The sequence below is a fragment of the Eumetopias jubatus genome, unplaced genomic scaffold (assembly GCF_037043125.1).
Source record: "Eumetopias jubatus isolate StellerSeaLion01/CBP00866 unplaced genomic scaffold, mEumJub1_p1.0 scaffold_4, whole genome shotgun sequence".
Taxonomy (NCBI): Eukaryota; Metazoa; Chordata; class Mammalia; order Carnivora; family Otariidae; genus Eumetopias; species Eumetopias jubatus.
The window spans coordinates 124736596-124756172 of NW_028274810.1; the positions used below are offsets into that span (position 1 = coordinate 124736596).

General features: G+C 38.7%; 1 protein-coding gene across 2 annotated transcripts in view; it reads left to right on the plus strand.

Annotated features, from left to right (window-relative positions):
• The first annotated feature begins 144 nt into the window (after nt 1–144).
• Nucleotides 145–19577, plus strand: part of ATAD2 (ATPase family AAA domain containing 2) — a 71512-nt gene continuing 52079 nt past the window's right edge. For both annotated transcript variants that reach the window (XM_028105657.2, XM_028105658.2), the window contains exons 1-4: nt 145–697; nt 12698–12846; nt 17759–17808; nt 19125–19290. In XM_028105657.2, the coding sequence (XP_027961458.1) occupies nt 530–697; nt 12698–12846; nt 17759–17808; nt 19125–19290 (533 nt within the window). In that variant the 5' untranslated portion in view covers nt 145–529. The remainder of the gene's footprint in view (nt 698–12697; nt 12847–17758; nt 17809–19124; nt 19291–19577) is intronic.

Below are 19577 nucleotides of genomic sequence, written 5' to 3' on the forward strand. Positions count from 1 at the left end.
AAGGACTCAGCATTTTTGCATTTGAATCCTGCGTGGCGGGAAGCTGAAGGCAGGTGACGGGCGGGGCTAGGAGGAGCCGCCAGGCCTCCGTCAGCCAATCAGAGCAGGCAGGAGCCCCCCCTGCCCCCCCCCCAACCCCCGACAGCCACGCGCCAAAATTCCAAACGGGACCTCTTCCCGCTACCCATCGTCTCCCTCCGCCGAGTTCAGCGAGCCGGAACTATATAAGAAAAAGAAGTCAGCGTTCTCCCGCCACTGTCCGCTCAGGTCCTGGGCACTGTCGATGCAGGTCCTCCTCAACTTCAACCCGAAGTATTTAGGCCGGCAGAAGGGCGAAAAGTTTCGAGCCGGCCGTTTAAGGGACGCGGCGTGGGCGGGACAGGCAGCGGAGGGATTCTGGGTGCGCGCGGAGAGGCCGCTGGCGCGGAGCTAGTGGCGCCAGAATTCGGAGCGCGGAAGAGCCTGAGCGGCTGTCGGTCGTACGCGAGCCCGTCTCTCGCCGCGGCCGCCGGGCGAGGAGACAGGGAAGATGGTGGTTCTCCGCAGCAGCCTGGAGCTGCATAGCCATTCCGCCTCCTCGGCCACGGACCCTCTGGACCTGTCCAACGAGTTCCTCAGCCTGGAGCAGCTCGGCCGGAGGCGGCTCCGCTCGGCCCGTGCCGCCGAGCAGTCCGCCGTCACCGTCGCCGCCGCGGGCGTGAGTACCGGCCTGTGGCGGGCCCCTCGGGCCGGGCCTGCGGGACTGCCCGCGGCGGGTTGGCCGGGTGGGGCCTGAGGGTGGGCGGTGCGGTCCGGGTGACAGTTGGTGGGGGGTGGGGGGTGGGGGGAGGTTGGGAGGAGTGTTGTCGAGGACAAGTAAGATGGAAGGCTTCCTAAGGTCGGAGCCCGAAGGGGTGTGGGTCGGGGCAGGAGATCAGGCAGTCTGGAAGAGGGCTAGGCGGTTCGTTACTACCTCATTTCACGCAAGAGCAAACCGAAGCCCTCTGGAATCTTGGTTTGTCGGGCTGCCCCACCCCCATCTCACACACCTCCCTAACCTATCTCCCAGGCTCCTGCCCTAGGTTCGCCTCTGTCGAGAGCAGCCCACGTTTACTGACTCCCTACTGGATGCACGATAGATGCTTTAGGGGCCACGGGAATAGAAAGATTGTAATTCAGGTTCCCTGACCTTCATTTGCGATCCAGAGAGGGTCGGTAATAAGAGCGCCGTGAATAATACCAGGTTGCATAATGTGGAGAGATGGAGACCAACATTTCATGTACACCTTCTTCACTTAAGTCTCGTTAACAGCTGCATGAGAATGGATAGTTATGGTATCTGTTACAGACGAAAAAATGGACTCAAAGTAGCCAGTGAGGGGTAGATCTAAAATTGGAACTTAGATCCTCTGCCTCCAAAACCTTTCCTTTTCTCTTATATCATGCTGCAGTTACAAACAATGTCTATAGGGGAAGTTTCCAAGGGGGTGGAGCAGTAAAGTCTTGAAAGAACTGCTTCTCTTTCTAGGTCGAAAGTACAGATTGGATTTTTTGATTGTACAGTCAGGGCCGGGAGGTGGGGGGAGGCCCTCCACCTCCCTACCGCAGCTGCTGAAAGAGGCACAGGTGGAGGAGACAGCGTTAACGAAAGGCTGGAGAAGTTGGAGCAACGCTAGAAAAGTTAAGGCAGCAGGAAGTAGTTCTCTTTGAGGAGGGTGGGCATGGGGCTGAGAAAAATAGGACCGGAGAGAGGGTTAGGAAGTGGGAAGTAAGAATGAGAGGCCAAGGGGGAGAGAGTGACAAAACAGTTAAGGGAGTGATCGCTACATGAAACTAGTTGTCTGTATCTTTTGTAGGCACCCTGTACTAGTTGCTCCTCTACTGAAGGGAGTGAAAAAGTCTGTTTAATCTCTGCAATTGTGATTCTGAATTGAAAAAATAATAATTTCCTGACTTTCAGGATCACACGTTGTGATTGAGATCTCAGGAGGGCAGACCCTTCTGCACTGAACTCAGGTCCCTTGACTTACTAACAACCTATGTTCAGAAAATCTAATTATTTCAATAAATATTTATTGAATATTATCTTCTGGACAGCGCTAGATCCTATGACTGTAATGATGTATTGAGCACTGATTAAGTGACATAGGCGCTTAAAACAACTCTTAGTTTTGAATCTCAGCTTACCAATAATCTACACTTGTTAAAAGAGGTGATACCACATGTGTAGTGAGGATTAAATGTGACCATGCCTGTAAGGAGATGACCTGGAACACTTGGCATATAGTTAGGACTCAGTCATTGTCAGCAGTTAAGACCACAGTCAATTTTAGTGCCCACTCCCATCTTTCCATTTCTTCAGGCCAAAAACCTGAGGGTCGTCCTGACTCCTCTCTCATTTCATATTAGCAAATTCTGTTGGCTCTACCTTTTTTTTTTTAAGATTTATTTATTTATTTGACAGAGAGAGCGCACAAGTAGGCAGAGCAGCAGGCAGAGGGAGAGGGAGAAGCAGGCTCTCCGCTGAACAGGGAGCCTGACGTGGGGCTCGATCCCAGGACGCTGGGATCATGACCTGAGCGGAAGGCAGCCGCTTAACCAACTGAGCCACCCAGGCGCCCCTGTTGGCTCTACTTTCAAAGTATATTTGGAATCTGACCACTTCTCAGATCCTCCATCGTTGCCATGCTGGTCTAAGCCGTAATCCCTAGGTTGTTAAAACAGATTCTTGACTGGCCTCCTGGTGTTCCACCCTTCTATATAATGATCCCCTTCCACAACCGTCAGTTCTCAGTATAGCTTACAGAGTGATCTTTATAAAAGTCAGGAACAGTTGATCACTCCTCTGCTCAAAAATCTCTGAGTAAAAGTTGAAAAGTTTGGGAGTAGCCCTACGCCCCTTTCTCTTTATGATGACATCCTCTTCCATTTTCCCCCTGCAAAACCTAGTCTATTCCAGCTGTATTGGTCTAGCTGCTGCTCGAATACCAGGGCCTTTGTACTTGTTCTCCCCTCTGGTGGGAATACTCTTCCCCTGAATATCTGCATGATTCATTCCTATTTTCCTTTTACATTTAAAATTTTTTTTTAAAGATCTTATTTATTTGACAGAGAGAGAGACAGTGAGAGAGGGAACACAAGCAGGGGGAGTGGGAGAGGGAGAAGCAGGCTCTCCGCCGAGCAGGGAGCCCGATGTGGGACTCGATCCCAGGACCTTGGGACCATGACCTGAGCAGAAGGCAGACGCTTAACGACTGAGCCACCCAGGCGCCCCTATTTTTTTAATTTTTATAGAATCTCAGAACTCATAGTACTTAACGTTTTCCAAGAATTTAATAATTATTAATTCTCCTAATCTTAAGAGGTAGATATGATCATCTTTGTTTTGCAGGTGAGAGAACTGAGACATGGAGACCTAAATAACGTGCTCAAATTTACCTTTATAATAAGTGATAGAGCTCCAGGTTCTACCTAGGAGAACCTAGGAATCTGTCTCTTTCAAGTCTGCTAAAACTTCACCTTTTCAGTGATGCTTACCCTAACCATCTTATTTAAATTAGAGATCGCTCTCATTGACATGCCTCTTTACTCTGCTTTGTGCTTCCTTATTACTTACCACTTTCTTACATGTTCTATTAAATTTCTACTTTTTAAATATTTTATCTCTCCCTAAGTCAGAATGTAACTCTCTACTCTTCTGGATTTTGACCTTTTGTTTGGTATTGTATTTCTAGGACCTAGAATAGAGCCTAGAGTGTAATAGGTGCATAATAAATATTCGTTGTTAACTATCCTTGCGCTAAAGGAACTTAGTCTAGCAGAGAACTAACATGTCAATATACTGAGACTATTTGCCATTCTTGCCCTATCAGGGGTATGTGGTGGCTGAGCGGTTAGCACTCAGATGGATTTTGCAGGGTGAAAGGGATTTTTTTTTTTGCCAGGCTAGGATTTCCAGTAGGGATTATACCTTTTTGAGACATAGTACTTCTGTCTTCTATAAATTCTCCATAGACCAAATTATAATCAAAGGGTTACTTGGCATGGGATTGGATCAAAAGAAACGGATAGCCCTGAGGGGTAATGTATTCATGCTGTCAAAGCCCACCAGTACCAAAAATGAAACATACCTTTGTGATTGGAATATTTTCTAATTTGGGGACTCACATTCAATACATTTGATTTAATTACAGCTTGCTTTTTACATCAGTCATGCACGTCAGAAACTTAACTCCTGATCACCCTGATTGTATTTAGGTCTTCTTATCTCCTCAGCTATATATTTATTGACAGATCATTTTTTAGGGTAAGTTACCTTTAAAGATGGTTAAATTTATTCATATTAATTTGTTAACTTGGATTTTTCTTTATTTCATCTGGGAAGCTGACCTTATATTCAATTTCTGAAGGTACTTATAGTCACCTATTTATTAACCTCTTTCTACCTTTACATTTTGAATATGTTCTCAATCAGCTGGGCTTAAGGATTTGCTTGTTTTTGGGTTTTCCTCCTAACTTGTATGGGTTCCCTGAAGTTTTGTTTTAAAATTGTTTTTCTGTTTGTTTGTTTCTTAAACTTTTATTTTCATCTTAATTGGATCACAAGATCTAGCATTTTCATCCATTCAGATGCCTCTTCTGTGGTGCTTTTTCTTCGAGAGTCAGACTAGCCATTGCCGATTTCTGTGCTTTTGCGGATCTGAGGTTCTTTGATTCATTAAATTTAGGGTTGTTTTCATGCTAATAGTAGGGGATAGTATCTCATGGACAGTAGTGGAATGATGAGTGTACATTACTTTTACGTTGTGTTTACATACATTTTTATTTTTCTATATGTTAGGTAAAATAAAATATGCTGTGGTATGTAGAAGGTACTTTTTTAAGTTGTCTATTTTAAAAGTTTGAAAAGTGCTGTAAATGACACAAATGTACAACATATGGGAGATTCTTTAAAACTTGGTGTGTAGGGCGCCTGGGTGGCTCAGATGGTTAAACGTCTGCCTTCGGCTCGGGTCATGATCCCAGAGTCCTGGGATCGAGTTCCACGTCGGGCTCCCTGCTCCTTGGGAGCCTGCTTCTCCCTCTGCCTCTCTCTCTCTTCTGTCTTTCATGAATAAATAAAGTCTTTGAAAAAAAAAAAACTTGGTGCGTAACACAACACAGAAAAATGAAAAGTGTCCAACTTAATAAATTATCACAAAGCATAAATAGGGATATTTTGACATATTGCTGTGACTGTTGCATCCTAAAGTTGAGTGACATGGCTGCTCTGAATTCAAGTGTGTACTTGTTTTGATGTAATAATAGGTAGTCCATTTTTGTCAGTTTGTGTTAAAGACCGGCCTTTGATTTTATGCTTAGAAGTTGCAACTTTTAGAACAGGGATCTGACGAAATAGTGTTTAAGATGGATTATAGTCAACAAATGTAGAGCTTGGAAGACCAGTTAAAAGATTATAATATTGATAGCTACCAATTATATAGCACTTGCTGTGTACCAGGCATGGTACCTGATATACACATAATACATTTGCCTTATTAAGTAACTTACTTTTGGGCACTTGGGTGTCTCAGTCATTAAGCGTCTGCCTTCGGCTCAGGTCATGATCCCAGGGTCCTGGGATCGAGCCCCACATCGGGCTTCTTGCTCGGCGGGAAGCCTGCTTCTCCCTCTGCCACTCTCCCTGCTTGTGTTCCTTCTCTCACTGTGTCTCTCTCTGTCAAATAAATAAATTAAAAAAAAATCTTTATAAAAAAATAAGTAACTTACTTTTTTTAAGATTTTATTTATTTATTTGACAGAGAGAGAGAGTTAGCGAGAGCAGGAACACAAGCAGGGGGAGTGGGAGAAGGAGAAGCAGGCTTCCCGCTGAGCAGGGAGCCTGATGTGGGGCTCGATCCCCGGACCCTGGGATCATGACCTGAGCTGAAGGCAGATGCTTAATGACTGAGCCACCCAGGCGCCCCTTATGTAACTATTATTATTACCCTCACTGCCGATATGGAAGTCAAGGCACAGAGACCTTATGTAACCTGGACAAGATTGTACAGCTCTAAGTGACATGCCAAGAATCAATCCAAGGCAGTCTGTCGTTAAAGAGTTTGGGCTCTTAATTGGTACACTATTATCACAATAGACCAAAGTAGAGAAAACTAGAGGCTAAATTAAGGTGATTCTAGAAGGAACAGAGAAAAAATTGCCAAATAATACTGCAAGGGGTCTGAGAGTTGTTTAGATACAAGAGAGGGAAGGCAGTGTTGTTTCCAGCTAAAGAGGTGAACTGTAGACCATTGGGAATATGCCAGAGAGGTTAGGACTATATATCTTTGGGAGTCACCTATATAAAAGTGGTAGGTGAATTCTTGAAGGTGAATAGAAGACATAACAGAACACAAATATATTTAAGATCAGAGGTAGGGGGTGCCTGGGTGGCTCAGGCGTTAAGCATCTGCCTTTGGCTCAGGTCATGATCCCTGGATCCTGGGATCAAGCTCCGCATCAGGCTCCCTGCTCCAAGGGAAGCCTGCTTCTCCTTCTCCCACTCCCCCTGCTTGTGTTCCGCTGTGTCTCTCTCTGTCAGTCAAATAAATAAAATCTTTAAACAAAAAGAAAAAGATCTGGTGTAATGGCTATATTTTAAGGATGAATTATGTTTTTTAAAAAGTATCATGTGAGTATTTGAAAGGAAAATGCATATCTCACATCACTATGCCCAGTATGCTTGCGTCAACACTGAGCTATGTGCAAGCCTTAGTAAGTATTACATGATGGCTTTCTCCTTTTTATACAAAACTCTACTATGTTATCCACATGAGTTAAATAAGTTTGAGAAGTTGTTTTAAAACACTACTTCTGAATAAAATGCCCAAACCAAAAAAAAAAAAAAAAAGTATCGAAGTATCATGTGAACCAAAGGATCAAAGCATTTAAAGAAGGGAGTGATCAGCTGCATAGAAATCAGTGAGGTAGAGCAGAGGCCATTGGGTTTCACTTTTGGGAGATAGTTTTGGGGCTATTGTAAGAGCTGTAGAGGTACAAATCAAATTGCTGAAGCTTGTGGAGTAGATCCATGGTGAAGACTTGACCACACCTATGTTTAAAGATGAAGCTAAGGAGAGATACCACAGCTTATACTGGGTTAGAATATTCTGATCAAGTTTTCAAGGAGCCCTATATCTGGATGCCTATGTAACTCTGATTTAAAATATCCTGTTTACACCTCATTTGTTGTATTGATACTTGAATTGATTCAACCAGCTAACCCACATACATATTTTTTGTTATGAATTTAAAGCTTCGATAACCTTGGTCTTTTGTGGGAAAACAATGTATTAGTATATTTCTATTATATAATTGTGTCTACTTTGGGGAAAAGCTTTTGTTAGTCTAGTTGCTTCTTGTCTACTAACATACTGATTTTGAAAGATTATAAGAGACCTAAAAATTTAACACAATATATTTTTTCCTCTTTTAAAACTCCACTTTTGAGGAACTGTCAGTGCTCTCAATATTTAAGTAGATTTTAGCAAAAGAATAAATGAGGACACTACATCTCCAGGTTTAGTTTTCAGATTAAGTATGTTTTCTCTTTTGTTTTTTACTTCTTAGGAAAATTCTTTCTAGTAATGCACGTTGAAAAAATGTGAAAAATAGAAAGTGGAAGTCCTCATCTCTATCATCCAGTGATAATTACTGTTACCAGTTGACATGTAACTTAACCTCTTGAGAATTATTTTGAAAAGCTGTATTAAGGGGCGCCTGGGTGGCTCAGTCGGTTAAGCGACTGCCTTCGGCTCAGGTCATGGTCTCAGGGTCCTGGGATCAAGCCCCGCATCAGGTTCCCTGCTTGACAGGAAGCCTGCTTCTCCCTTTCCCACTCCCCCTGCTTGTGTACCCTCTCGCTGTCTCTCTGTCTGTCAAATACATAAATAAAATCTTTAAAAAAAAAAGATTAAAATGTGACTGTTTTAATAACTGTGCTAGTTTCCTTAGGAAATCAGATGTATACAGGATAATTCATCTAGAGGTATTATAACAAAAAACTTGCAGATAATTTAAATATACATTAAGCAATTTATTAAATTGATTCCTGTAATAACTGGAATACTAGGCATTCATTTTATTTTTATTTTTATTTTTAATTTATTAAATTAATAATAAATTTAATTTATTCTTAAAGCCGAAGGCAGACGCTTAACGACTGAGGGGCAGGCGCCCCTCATGTTATTTTTCAAAAAGATTCATTTACTTATTTTGAGAGAGTGAGTGAGCAGGGGGAGGGGCAGAGGGAGAGAGAGAGAGAATCCCAAGCAGACTCCTGAGTGTAGAGCCCAAGGGGGGTGGGGCTTGATCCCACAACCCTGAGATCATGACCTGAGCCTAAACCAAGGGTCAGCCACTTAACCGACTGAGCCACCCAGACACCCCTAGTCACTCATTTTAAAAGGTTTTTAGAAGATTTGATGGCATGGGGAAATGTTTTGTATTATTAGAAAAAAGTTACAAAACATAAATAATATCCCAATTTAAAAGTCATGGGAATATGATTGTATAGAAAAAGAATAGTTTATGTACCAAAAGTTTAACAGTGGTTATCATGGGTAGCTGGAGTTAAGAGTGACATTTTCATCTTTGTGCATTTCTTCATTTTTTCCAATTATAATGGGCATGTATTGGTTTTATTTTTATATTGCTTTTATAAGAAATATTTTTGAAAGTTGTTATTTTAAAACTTACCAGTGTGTACCTCTGTGTAGGTGATTCCCAACGAACCTGTTTTGTTTTTTTGTCCACACAGTTAAGGAAAGCTTTTCTTTATGCCTAGTTCTAATTTAGAGAGTATGAACGAAGCCACTCACTATGCAAATCAAAGATTCACTTATACCACTTATAAAATTAAATCTTCCAAGGGGCGCCTGAGTGGCTCAGTCGTTGGGCGTCTGCCTTCAGCTCGGGTCGTGGTCCCAGGGTCCTGGGATCGAGCCCCACATTGGGCTCCCTGCTCAGCGGGAAGCCTGCTTCTCCCTCTCCCACTCCCCCGCTTGTGTTCCCTCTCTCACTGTGTCTCTCTGTCAAATAAATAAAATAAAAAAAAAAAAATGAAATCTTCCAAGATTTTCCAGGGAATTTTTTTTTCCCGGTAGTTAGCACCCCCCCCCCTTTTTTTGGCTTGTAGACAAACCTTTTTTATTATCCCCAGGAATATGGTGACATTTACTTTCTTTTTTTATTGTAATAATTAATTGTAGATAATATAAAATGTACCATTTTAACCATTTTTAAGTGTACAGTTCTGTAGCATTAAGTACATTCATTTTGTTCTGCAACCATCATCACTGTCCATCTCCAGAATTTTTATTTTCCAAAACTGAAACTCTGTACCCACTAAATAACTCCCCATTCTTCACTCCTCCTAGCACCTAACAACTACCTTTCTTTCTGTCTTTATGAATTTGACTACCCTGGGCCCTCATATAAGAGGAAACATACAATATTTGTCCTTTTATAACTGGCTTATTTCACTTAGCATAATGTCTTCTGTTTCATATTTGTTGTATCAGCATGTTAAAATTTACTTCCTTTTAAGGCTGGATAATATTCTACTGTAAGTACCACAGTTTTTTAATCCATTCATCTATCGATGAATATTTGGATTGCATCTACCTTTGGACATTGTAAATAATGCTGCTATGAATAGGAGTATACAAATATCCGCTTTCATTTCTTTTGAGTATATATCCAAAAGTAGGATTGCTGGATCATATGGTAATTCTGTTTAATTTTTTGAGGAATTGCCATATAATTTTCCATAGTGGCTGTACCATTTTGCATTCCCACCAGCAATCTACAAGGATTCCAATTTCTCCACATCCTTGCCAACACTTATTTTCTCTTTTTTATAATAACCATCCTAACAATGTGAAGTGACATCTCATTTGTGGGTTTGATTTTGTATTTCTCTATGACTAGTTATGTTGGGCATCTTTTCGTGTGTTTATTGGCCATTTGTGTATATTCTTTGAAGAAGTGTCTATTCAAGTTTTCTGCCCATTTTTTGTTGTTAAAATATAGGAGTTCTTTATATATTATGGATATCAGTCCTTTGTCAGATATATGATTTGTAAATATCTTCTTCTATTCCATGGGTTTCCATTTCACTCTGAATAGTGTCCTGGCACAAAAGTTTATAATTTTGATAAAGTCCAGGTCATCTATTTTTTCTTTCATTATCTGTGCTTTCAGTATCATATCTAAGAAATCTTTGCCAAATCCAATGTAATGAAAGTTTTCCCCTTTGGGGCGCCTGGGTGGCTCAGTTGGCTAAGCGACTACCTTTGGCTCAGGTCATGAACCTGGAGTCCAGGGATCAAGTCTCGCATTGGGCTCCCCGCTCAGCGGGGAGTCTGCTTCTCCCTGACCCTCCCCCCTCTCATGCTCTCTCTCTCTCTCTCTCTCTCTCTCATTCTCTCTCTCAAATAAATAAATAAAATCTTTACAAAGAAAAAAGAAAGTTTTCCCCTTTGTTTTCTTCTAAGAGTGTCTAAATTTTTAGCTCTGCATTCTCTGGTACATTTTTAAGGTTTTCCTTAAAACGATTTTGCTATCTAAGGTTTACCCCATCCCCATTGGTTTAAATAGTTAGAAAAGAGGTCATTTCAGTCATCCTTTAGTGTTGACATTAAAAAATAAAACTATTGCATCAGTCTTTTTATCCCCTGGAATTTAAAAACCATAGTTATTTGATACCTGTCTTGGCACATTAAAAACATAATACATAAACATGCTCCTTTAGCAATCAGAAATTTTATCTTGATTCTTTTTTTCCTCTTTTACTTTGTATTTCAAATTCACGTAAGCCTCAGCATTTTATCTTGATATATTTTTATACTTAAAAGTAATTTAGTAAGTATCCTTTCATACTTGTAAAACAAAATTTGAATTTTTTTACTTTTCTGTGATCACAAGGCTCTAAGAAAATATAACAATATTCAATTGATGCAAACAACAAAAGCATACTTATTTTGATTAAAAATGCTGAAACAGAAAGTAAGATTTCATTGGGATTTCATGTGATTGAAATCCCCCACCCCCACCCAATTAGTTCTGTGGAAGAATCTTATTGCTGAAGACAGTGTTTGGCGTCAGTTCCATTGTTTTATAAATGTAAGCACGGAGAAACATTGTTCATATAAATAAGTAGACAGTAATGAAAGGAGTTTAGCAGTGCCACTCAGGTTTTCTGGCTTATATGCCAAAAAACACTTGCCAAAATTATTTTTCATGGTCTCTTAGCTTGATTAGGTCTCCTTTCAATTTTGTTGAAAGCAGAGAATTAGAAGCCACCTCACAAAGGAAAGAATTTGTTGCCTAGCTTTGTCATTCAGTTTCTTAACACCTAACACTAGTGTTTTTCTTTGTTTGGCTTTAGGAAGGTTTTTAAAGCCTCGAGTCAGTCCACAGTAGTAAGATTCAGAATGAGTGAGAGAGGTGACTTTCTTTTGTAAAATAAGAGAAAGGTAAATGAACGAGGATGCCTTCTCAGGCAGATCAGTTTTAAGAAAAAGTACATAGGGAAGTTAAGAATCTGGAAATAGATTCCCATAAAATTTTTCTTGGAAAGTCTTGTTATACTACGCCTATCTAAGATGTAGGTGGTCATTTTCAAAATAATACACCTACCTAAAAGTGTAGATACTCCTTTTTCAAATATCCTTACATATAGGTGCACTGATAAAAGTGATTTACAAACCATACATATCACTAATATTTTATGAAATACCTGTCTAATTCTTAACACAAATCCTTGTGGATTAAATATCCTTATTTTACTTGTGAACCAGTGAAATATTCTGCTCAAAGCAAAATTAAATGACAAAATGTCCTGATAACACAAAATGAAATGAATGTGTAAAGCCAGACTAAGTTAAGGGGAGGGTGTACTAATGTTGCACGTTTTTAAAAATACTCCCTGTTTTTCAAAAATTATCAATTTTCAGAGTAGTATGGCATGTAATTAGAGAGTTATTAGGTACTTTTACCTTCTCTTTTTATGTGAAAGTAGCCTTTATATGATTTCAGAGAGATGTGTATGAGCTTTTAGATACTTTATGACAGAACCTCTGTAGCTCATAAAGAAGCCACTAAGAGAAACTCTAGTCTATTGAGCAATAATAAAGTCACATAGAGCATTGTGGTTTTTACAGATTAACATACATAAACAACCTTTGAATTCAAGTGTTGCATCATCTGGGTGAAACTATGAAAGAGGTGGTAGTAACTCCTTTTTATCATCCAAGCCCAAATTACAATTCTGATGGTTCAGTTATTTTAAAGTTGCTGCCAGTGGTTGCACGGCAGGCAATGGTTTGTGTATCTTTCTAATTTCTGTAGCCTTAAAATAAAGGAGTATTTAGTGTTATGAACTATTACAAGTTTTTGTCATTGGTGGAAAACTTTACTAGACCGCTTGCTATGAAATAGAGCTATAAAACATCAATAAATCTTATATTAGCCATTTCATAGACATTGCTGATAATGTCTTTATCATAAAATGATTATTTAGTTTAAATACTGTTGTAGTTTCTCGGGAGATACAAAATGATGCTGCCCAAAAAGCAGTTGTTACAAACTTGTAATCAAAGAAAATTTCTCAGGAGGAGTTTAACTTGGGAATTCTAACTGAAGAAAAACTTAGATCACTTTCTCATTTTTCTTAAAGGATGGGTCTTCAGTTAAAGAAGTTGAAACCTACCACCGGACACGTGCTTTAAGGTCTTTGAGAAAAAATGCACAGAATTCTTCAGATTCTAGTTTTGATAAGAATATGGAAATAACAGAGAAACATGCTAATGGAAGGCATTTTACAAGGTAAAACAAGATGGTTGAATGCTAATTTAAAATAGTTTTAAAGTAATTTAGGATTTGCATTTAATTTTTAAGTGTATTCTTGCCCAGTCATCAAAGATTCCAGGGTTGCAAAATGTAACTTGAAATGAAATTGCCACAAATGAATATTACTGAATTAAAATTTTAATATGTACCCAGTTTGTTTTTATTTTCTTGTTCAAAGACAGTATTTGTGGTATGTGTGAGTGCAGCTGACAGAGTTGCTTGGTAACTACTTGAGTGTGTGTGACTTTGTGATTTTAACTTGCTTGTGATATGTTGTTCTGCTTCATACTTAATACAAAGCCTTTATTCAAAATAGTAGTTATTTTTCTCGTCATTTTCGAGTATTCTCATTATCAAGTATTTCATCAATTCTGAGTTATTAATTTGTATGTTGGTGCACTTGTAAAAGCAGTCTTCACATAGGAAATGGAACATGATTTTTTTTTACTTGTCTAAGGGAACTAGATGATTTATACATATTTAAATTTCATTTCTCAAGAACCCTGAGAATTCCACTTTAATACTCCAGGAATTATTTTTAGTGAATTAGGTAGTTAGGTAATTCAGGGAACTTGGATTTGTTTGGTTTGGGGCAGATTTATATCTAATTAGCAAAAAACCTTGACTTTTCCTCCCACTTTGGTGGGCCTGACAAATGCAGGGGGTGCCAATTAAAATAAAATTTCTTTAATGAAATCATTGCTCTATACATTAATTCTTCTCATAAAGAAATTTCTCATAGTAACTTACAAGACTAGAACGCTCCTACTCTTTTTTTTTTTTAAAGACTTATTTAAGTAATCTCTACACCCAATGTGGGGCTCAAACTCATGACCCCGAGATCGAGAGTCACACGCTCCATTGTCCAAGCCAGCCAAAAACCCCTAGGGCCCTCCTGTTCTTAAGTAGACTTTTGATTATTTTGTGTAGCAGGTTTTCCAGATAAATGACATCATGCCCTTTTAAGTTTGTTTTTTGTTATTTAAATAGTCTTTCATTATATATTTTAAAATTTGCATCATTTCATCCATTATTTACGGTGTGTTCATGGGATCCAAGATAGCAGCAATTGAAACACTCATTGTTTTATGAGACAGTCAAAAGAAAACACTCAAAGTTAAACTAAGACATTCCAAATATTTAAAACACATCCCAATTTCAGAGATGTTAAGATGGAGGGAAATGTACAACTTACAGAATTGATGAAATATAATTTAAGCCACCCCAATATTTCTGAAACTTTGATTGAAGTCTTCTTGGGGTGGGGAAAGTGGCCTATGGATTCTCTGTGAGAATTTTAAACTTTATTACATGATCTGAAGAAAAAGTAAACATTCTGGATCATCTAAATTGCTACCTTCTAGAGAACAGTCATAAAATTTCAGGCCCTACATTGGTGTTTACAACTAAGTTGGTACCAGCTAGTACTGCTTGAGTTAGCTCAGGTTCATGAGATAAAAACTGAGTCTGACCTTGATACATAAATGATGCTTTGAAGAGGAAGCCCTGGTGATGTCATGACATGCTGTTCAAATGAAGTGCTCCAAACGGAGCACTTGAAATACAGAGAAGTGGATGAATTAAGTCATGATACACAACAAACATGATGTACAATATACCAAACTGAAGAGAAACCACATACACACAGCAAATGGCTATTTTATTTTGGCAAAACCTCATACGTTAATATTTTGTTAGTGGTTTTGTTGGTTTTATTTTATTTGTATAAAACGTAAATGAATTTCTCTCTAGTTTGGCTTGTACATAGTCATAAAAAATTTAATGTTTGGGAGCAGTGCCTGGGTGGCTCATTCAGTTAAGCATCAGACTCTTGATTTCGGCTCAGGTCATGATCTGGGGTCCTGGTATCTAAGCACCCATGTTGGGCTCTGCACTCAGCAGGTAGTCTCCTTAAGGATTCTCTCCCTCGGCTCTTCGCCCTTTTCACTCTCACATGTGCTATCTCTCTCAAATAAATAAATCTTTTTTTAAAAAAGAACTGTTAAAAATTTAATGTTGGAAGTCCTTCTAGTCTTTACCTTTAAAAGTATATGTACCTTAAGTTTATGAAACATTGTGTTGGCCTTTATGCTCAAAAGCTATTAGAGGAGTGTTAAAATAAGTGCTTTTTCAATCTACAATTAAAGATGAGTGACATGGTATTTTTAAATTTGATTCCTTATAAAATATATTGAATTGCTGTCTTTTAAAAATTTTTTTTAGGGGTGCCTGGGTGGCTCATTCGTTGAGCGTCTGCCTTCGGCTCAGGTCATGGTCCCAGGGTCCTGGGATCGAGCCCCACGTCAGGCTCCCTGCTCCACGGGAAGCCTGCTTCTCCCTCTCCCACTCCCCCTGCTTGTGCTCCCTCTCTCGCTGTGTCTTTCTCTGTCAGATAAATAAAATCTTAAAAAAATTTTTTTAATTTTTATTTTTATTAGACGGAGAGGGAGAAAGAGGTTCTTAAGCAGACTCCACCCCGAGTGAGGACACTTTCTGTGTCTATGGATTTGGCTATCCTGGACATTATATATAAATGGAATCATATTTATGGCCTTTTGTATCTGGCTTCTTTCACTCGGTATGATGTTTTGAAGGTTCATTTTATTGTAGTACCTATCAGCGCTTCATTCTTTTTTTGCTGAATAGGATTGCATTGCATAAATATATCATGTTTTGTTTATCCACTCATTAGTTGATGGACATTTGGATTGTTTCTACTTTGTGGCTATTTTGAATGATATTGTGAACATTGGTGTTCAAATTTTGTGTGGACATAGGGTTTTGATTGTTTGGGGGTATATACCTAGGAGTGAATTGCTGGGTCAAATGGTAACTTTTAACACTGAGGACTGCTGAATAGTTGGCTAAAGCAGCTGTACCATTTTACATTCCCATTAGCAGTGTATGAGGGTTCTTATTTCTCCACATCCTCATCAACACTTGTCATAGTCTTTTTGGTTTTAGCCATTTCATGGGTTTAAGAGTATCTCTTGTGGTTCTGATTTACATTTCCTTGATGGTTAGTAGCATAGAATACCTTTTCGTGTGCTAATATTGGCCATTTATATGTCTTCTGTGGAGAAGAACTTCTAACTTAAAAAATAATCTGTGTATTCCGATCATTATTACAAAGACTTATTTTACATAGTGATAAGATTAGGATCTGTTTGTATAAGACTTAGATAAACTAGCCCTCAGTATTGTTGAATTTTGCTTAATGTAGTTTTCCTGCTACTTATCAGGGTGACCCTTTTTGCTGTTGCTAGTTTGCCTGACTATAGTAATCTCTACTTCTTTTCTGTGTCCCTCCATCCATTTTGTTTTCTATCGAGGCTCAAAGACCAAAAGACCAAACTGTTAGAATAATACGGAAAGATTTGAGTAACTGTACCTGAGGGCAGGATCTATATTTCTTTGGTTCTGGAGTTCCTAACTAGGGTCCAGTAATCATAGTTTTCAGGGAGCTCATGAAACCTCTGAAATAATGTATAAACTTGTATGTGTGTATGCAGTTTTCTAGGTAGAAAAGATCCATAGCTTTTATCAGATTTGCAGAGGTTGACAAAAGTGCAGGCACCTGTTTTTGTAAATAGTTGCCCTGGAGCACAGCCATACCCGTCGTTGTACTTAGGGCTGTTTTCCTGCTTCAGTGGTAAAGCTGTTGTGTGACCAGAGACTGTATGACTCACAAGCCTAAGTGTTTACTACCCACCTGTTTAAGGAAAAGTTTATCAGCCTCTGTGAGAGGAAAGGTGCTCCCATTCCCCTACAGGCAAGAAGGAAAGAAAGAGAGAAAAGGAAGGAAGGATAGAAGGAAGGGCAGAGAGAGAGAGAGAAAGAAAAAGAACGAGCATTGCTTTAATCATTATGTCCCTAGCATTTAGTAGGGGCCTTGTTTATAGAAGTGTAGATCTACATGGTATGGGGGGAGGGGATCCTTTATGAGAAGGTCTGTGAGCCTGTGAACAAACTAGGCCTTGACCTGTGGACAGATTGCTCAAATGTTTTTATTTTGTTCTGGTTCTTAACAAAAGAGATAATGAGTTAATGATGACTTACCTTGTTGTGAGAGTACATGATTTGACTCTTCTGGGTAAGATGGTTCCATTTTATTTTAAAGTGTCACATTTGAAATCCCATGTGTTTAACCAGCGCCCTCGGAAATAGCTTGACACATAGGTTGATTGATAGATGTAGCTATCCGAGTATGGAAAATTGAGTCCCTAAAAATAAGGTGATGAGACATACTGTTTTGCTTGCTCAGTGGCTTTTGAAAAAAGATGGGGGGAAGCTACTTGTTTTTTTAAAACCTTGGAAAGTATTCTTTCCAGTTTCAGTACTGCCTGCCAGTTTTTAAGTGAAATATCTGATTCACAAATGGGACTGTTTCTGCATGTGAATGATAATGCATGTCATATAGAGATTGTAGCCAGCAAATGTTTTTAGAAGGAAATTAACATATTGCTAAGGGACATTAGTTCTGCTTATAGTTAACAAATATCTCAAGGGTGTGGGATCACTATATCCCTGTGGTATAAAACACATTGTCTTGTTTATGCTCAATAATTACAGTTCAGTTATACCTAAATAGGCTAAGGATATAATTTCTTGTTTTAAGTAAGATACTTTGATGTGATTAATTCTAAGAGTTAATACGTATATCATTGCATTTCACAACAGGGTTCTCAGACTTTGGTTAGCCATAACTGACAGAAGCATAGATACTATATTCTAAAGCTTTTTATTTTTCAGTGTTTTTTAGGCTTTTAGGTATCTTTGAGTATTTACTCTCTAAGCTGATATACCTTTTTACCCTACTTTGTAGTATTTTGAAATACAGGATTTAAAAGTATGTCAATTATTTTGAATAATATGTTTTTTCATATAGGCAGTTGGCCAGACAGCAGGCTGATAAGAAGAAAGAAGAGTGCAAAGAAGGTAAGTAATGTTAAAGGCATTTCAGATTGAAAACATGTAATTCACATTTTGTGTACAGATGTATCGAGGTACATACAATAAACTGTACATATTTAAAGTGTACAGTTTGGTTTGTCGTAAGTGTATGCCGCGAAGCCACTGCTGCAATAAGATAGTGAAGATAACTATCACTGCCAAAACCTCGCTCAGACCTCTTTATAACCACTCCCCCTACTCCTCTCCAGGCCCCTTCCACGCACCAAGATTCCTGAGCAATCACCAGCCTGCTTTCTATCACTATAATGTAGTTTTCATTTTCTAGAGTTTTATGTAAATGAAATTATGCAGTTGCATTCTTTTTGTCTGGCTTTCTCTCTCTCAGCATAATTACTTTCAGTATCATCCACATTGTTTCATTTTCTTGCCAAGTATTCCATTATATGGATATACCACAGTTTGGCCCCCCCCCCCGTTTTTTTGTGATATAATTGACATATAACATTGTGCGTGTTCAAAGTGTACAATAAATGTTGATTTGGTACATTTATATATTGCAAATTGATTTTCATAGCTTTAGCTAACACCAGCATCATGTCACACAATTTCCATTTCTTTTTTGTGGTGAGAACATTTAAGATCCACTCTCTTAGCAACTTTGAAGTGTATAATGCAGTATTACTAACTATAATCTCTATGCTGTACATTAAATCCTCAGAATTTATATGTCTTATAGCTGGAAATTTATATTCTGACCAACAGCTCTCCTTTTCCCTCAGCAGCCAGTCCTTGGTAACTAACATCCTAGTCTGTTTCTGTGAGTTTGGCTTTTTTTAGATTCCACATTTAAATGATATTACACAATATTTGTCTTTCTCAGACTTTCACTTAGCATAATGCCCTCAAGGTCCATCCATGTTATTGCAAACGGCAGGATATTCTTTCTCATGGCTGAATGGTATTCTGTTGTGTATGTATATTTTATATCTTCTTTATCCATTCATCCACTGAGGGACATTTAGGTTGTTTCCCATAATTTGTTTATTCCTCTTTTGGTGGACATTTGGGTTGTTTCCAGTTTGGGCCTATCACATTTGAACATTTGTATACAAATTTTTGTATTACATATCTTTCCTTTTCTCTGGAAAGCAGAATGGCTAGCTCGTATGGTATGTGTATGTTGTAACTTTATTTTTGTTTTCTATTGTTTTTAAGAACGGTAAGTTCAAGATACTATGATTTTGTTATATGAAAGTATAGCTATTCAGTTGTTCATTTTAGAATTGTTTTATAAATGCCATTATTTAAAATTGTTCCATTTTTATGTACACATCTTAAAGATAAAGTGATTCCAGTTACTCGGTCACTGAGGACTAGAAACATCGTTCAAACTAAAGAACACTTGCATGAAGAGAATGGTGACGTTGAAGTTCGCCGCAGTTGCCGGATTAGAAGTCGCTATAGTAGTGTGAACCAGTCTGTGCTGTTTGACAAACTTATAACAAAGTAAGTAAAAATTATTCAGATCAAGATGATTTAGCTGGCAAAATTTTTTGTTGGGGAAGGATCATAAATTTCAACTAGCTTGAATATTTAATATATTAAGCTGTGTAAAGCATAAAAGAGAATGATTATTAGGAGGCTTTGTAATGGTTCTATATGTTTATTTAAATTCTTGGAAAGAGGGGCACCTGGGTGGCTCAGTCAGTTAAGCATCTGCCTTCAGCTCAAGTCATGATCCTGTGGTCCTGGGATCGAGCCCCACACGGGGCTCCCTGCTTGGTGGGGAGTCT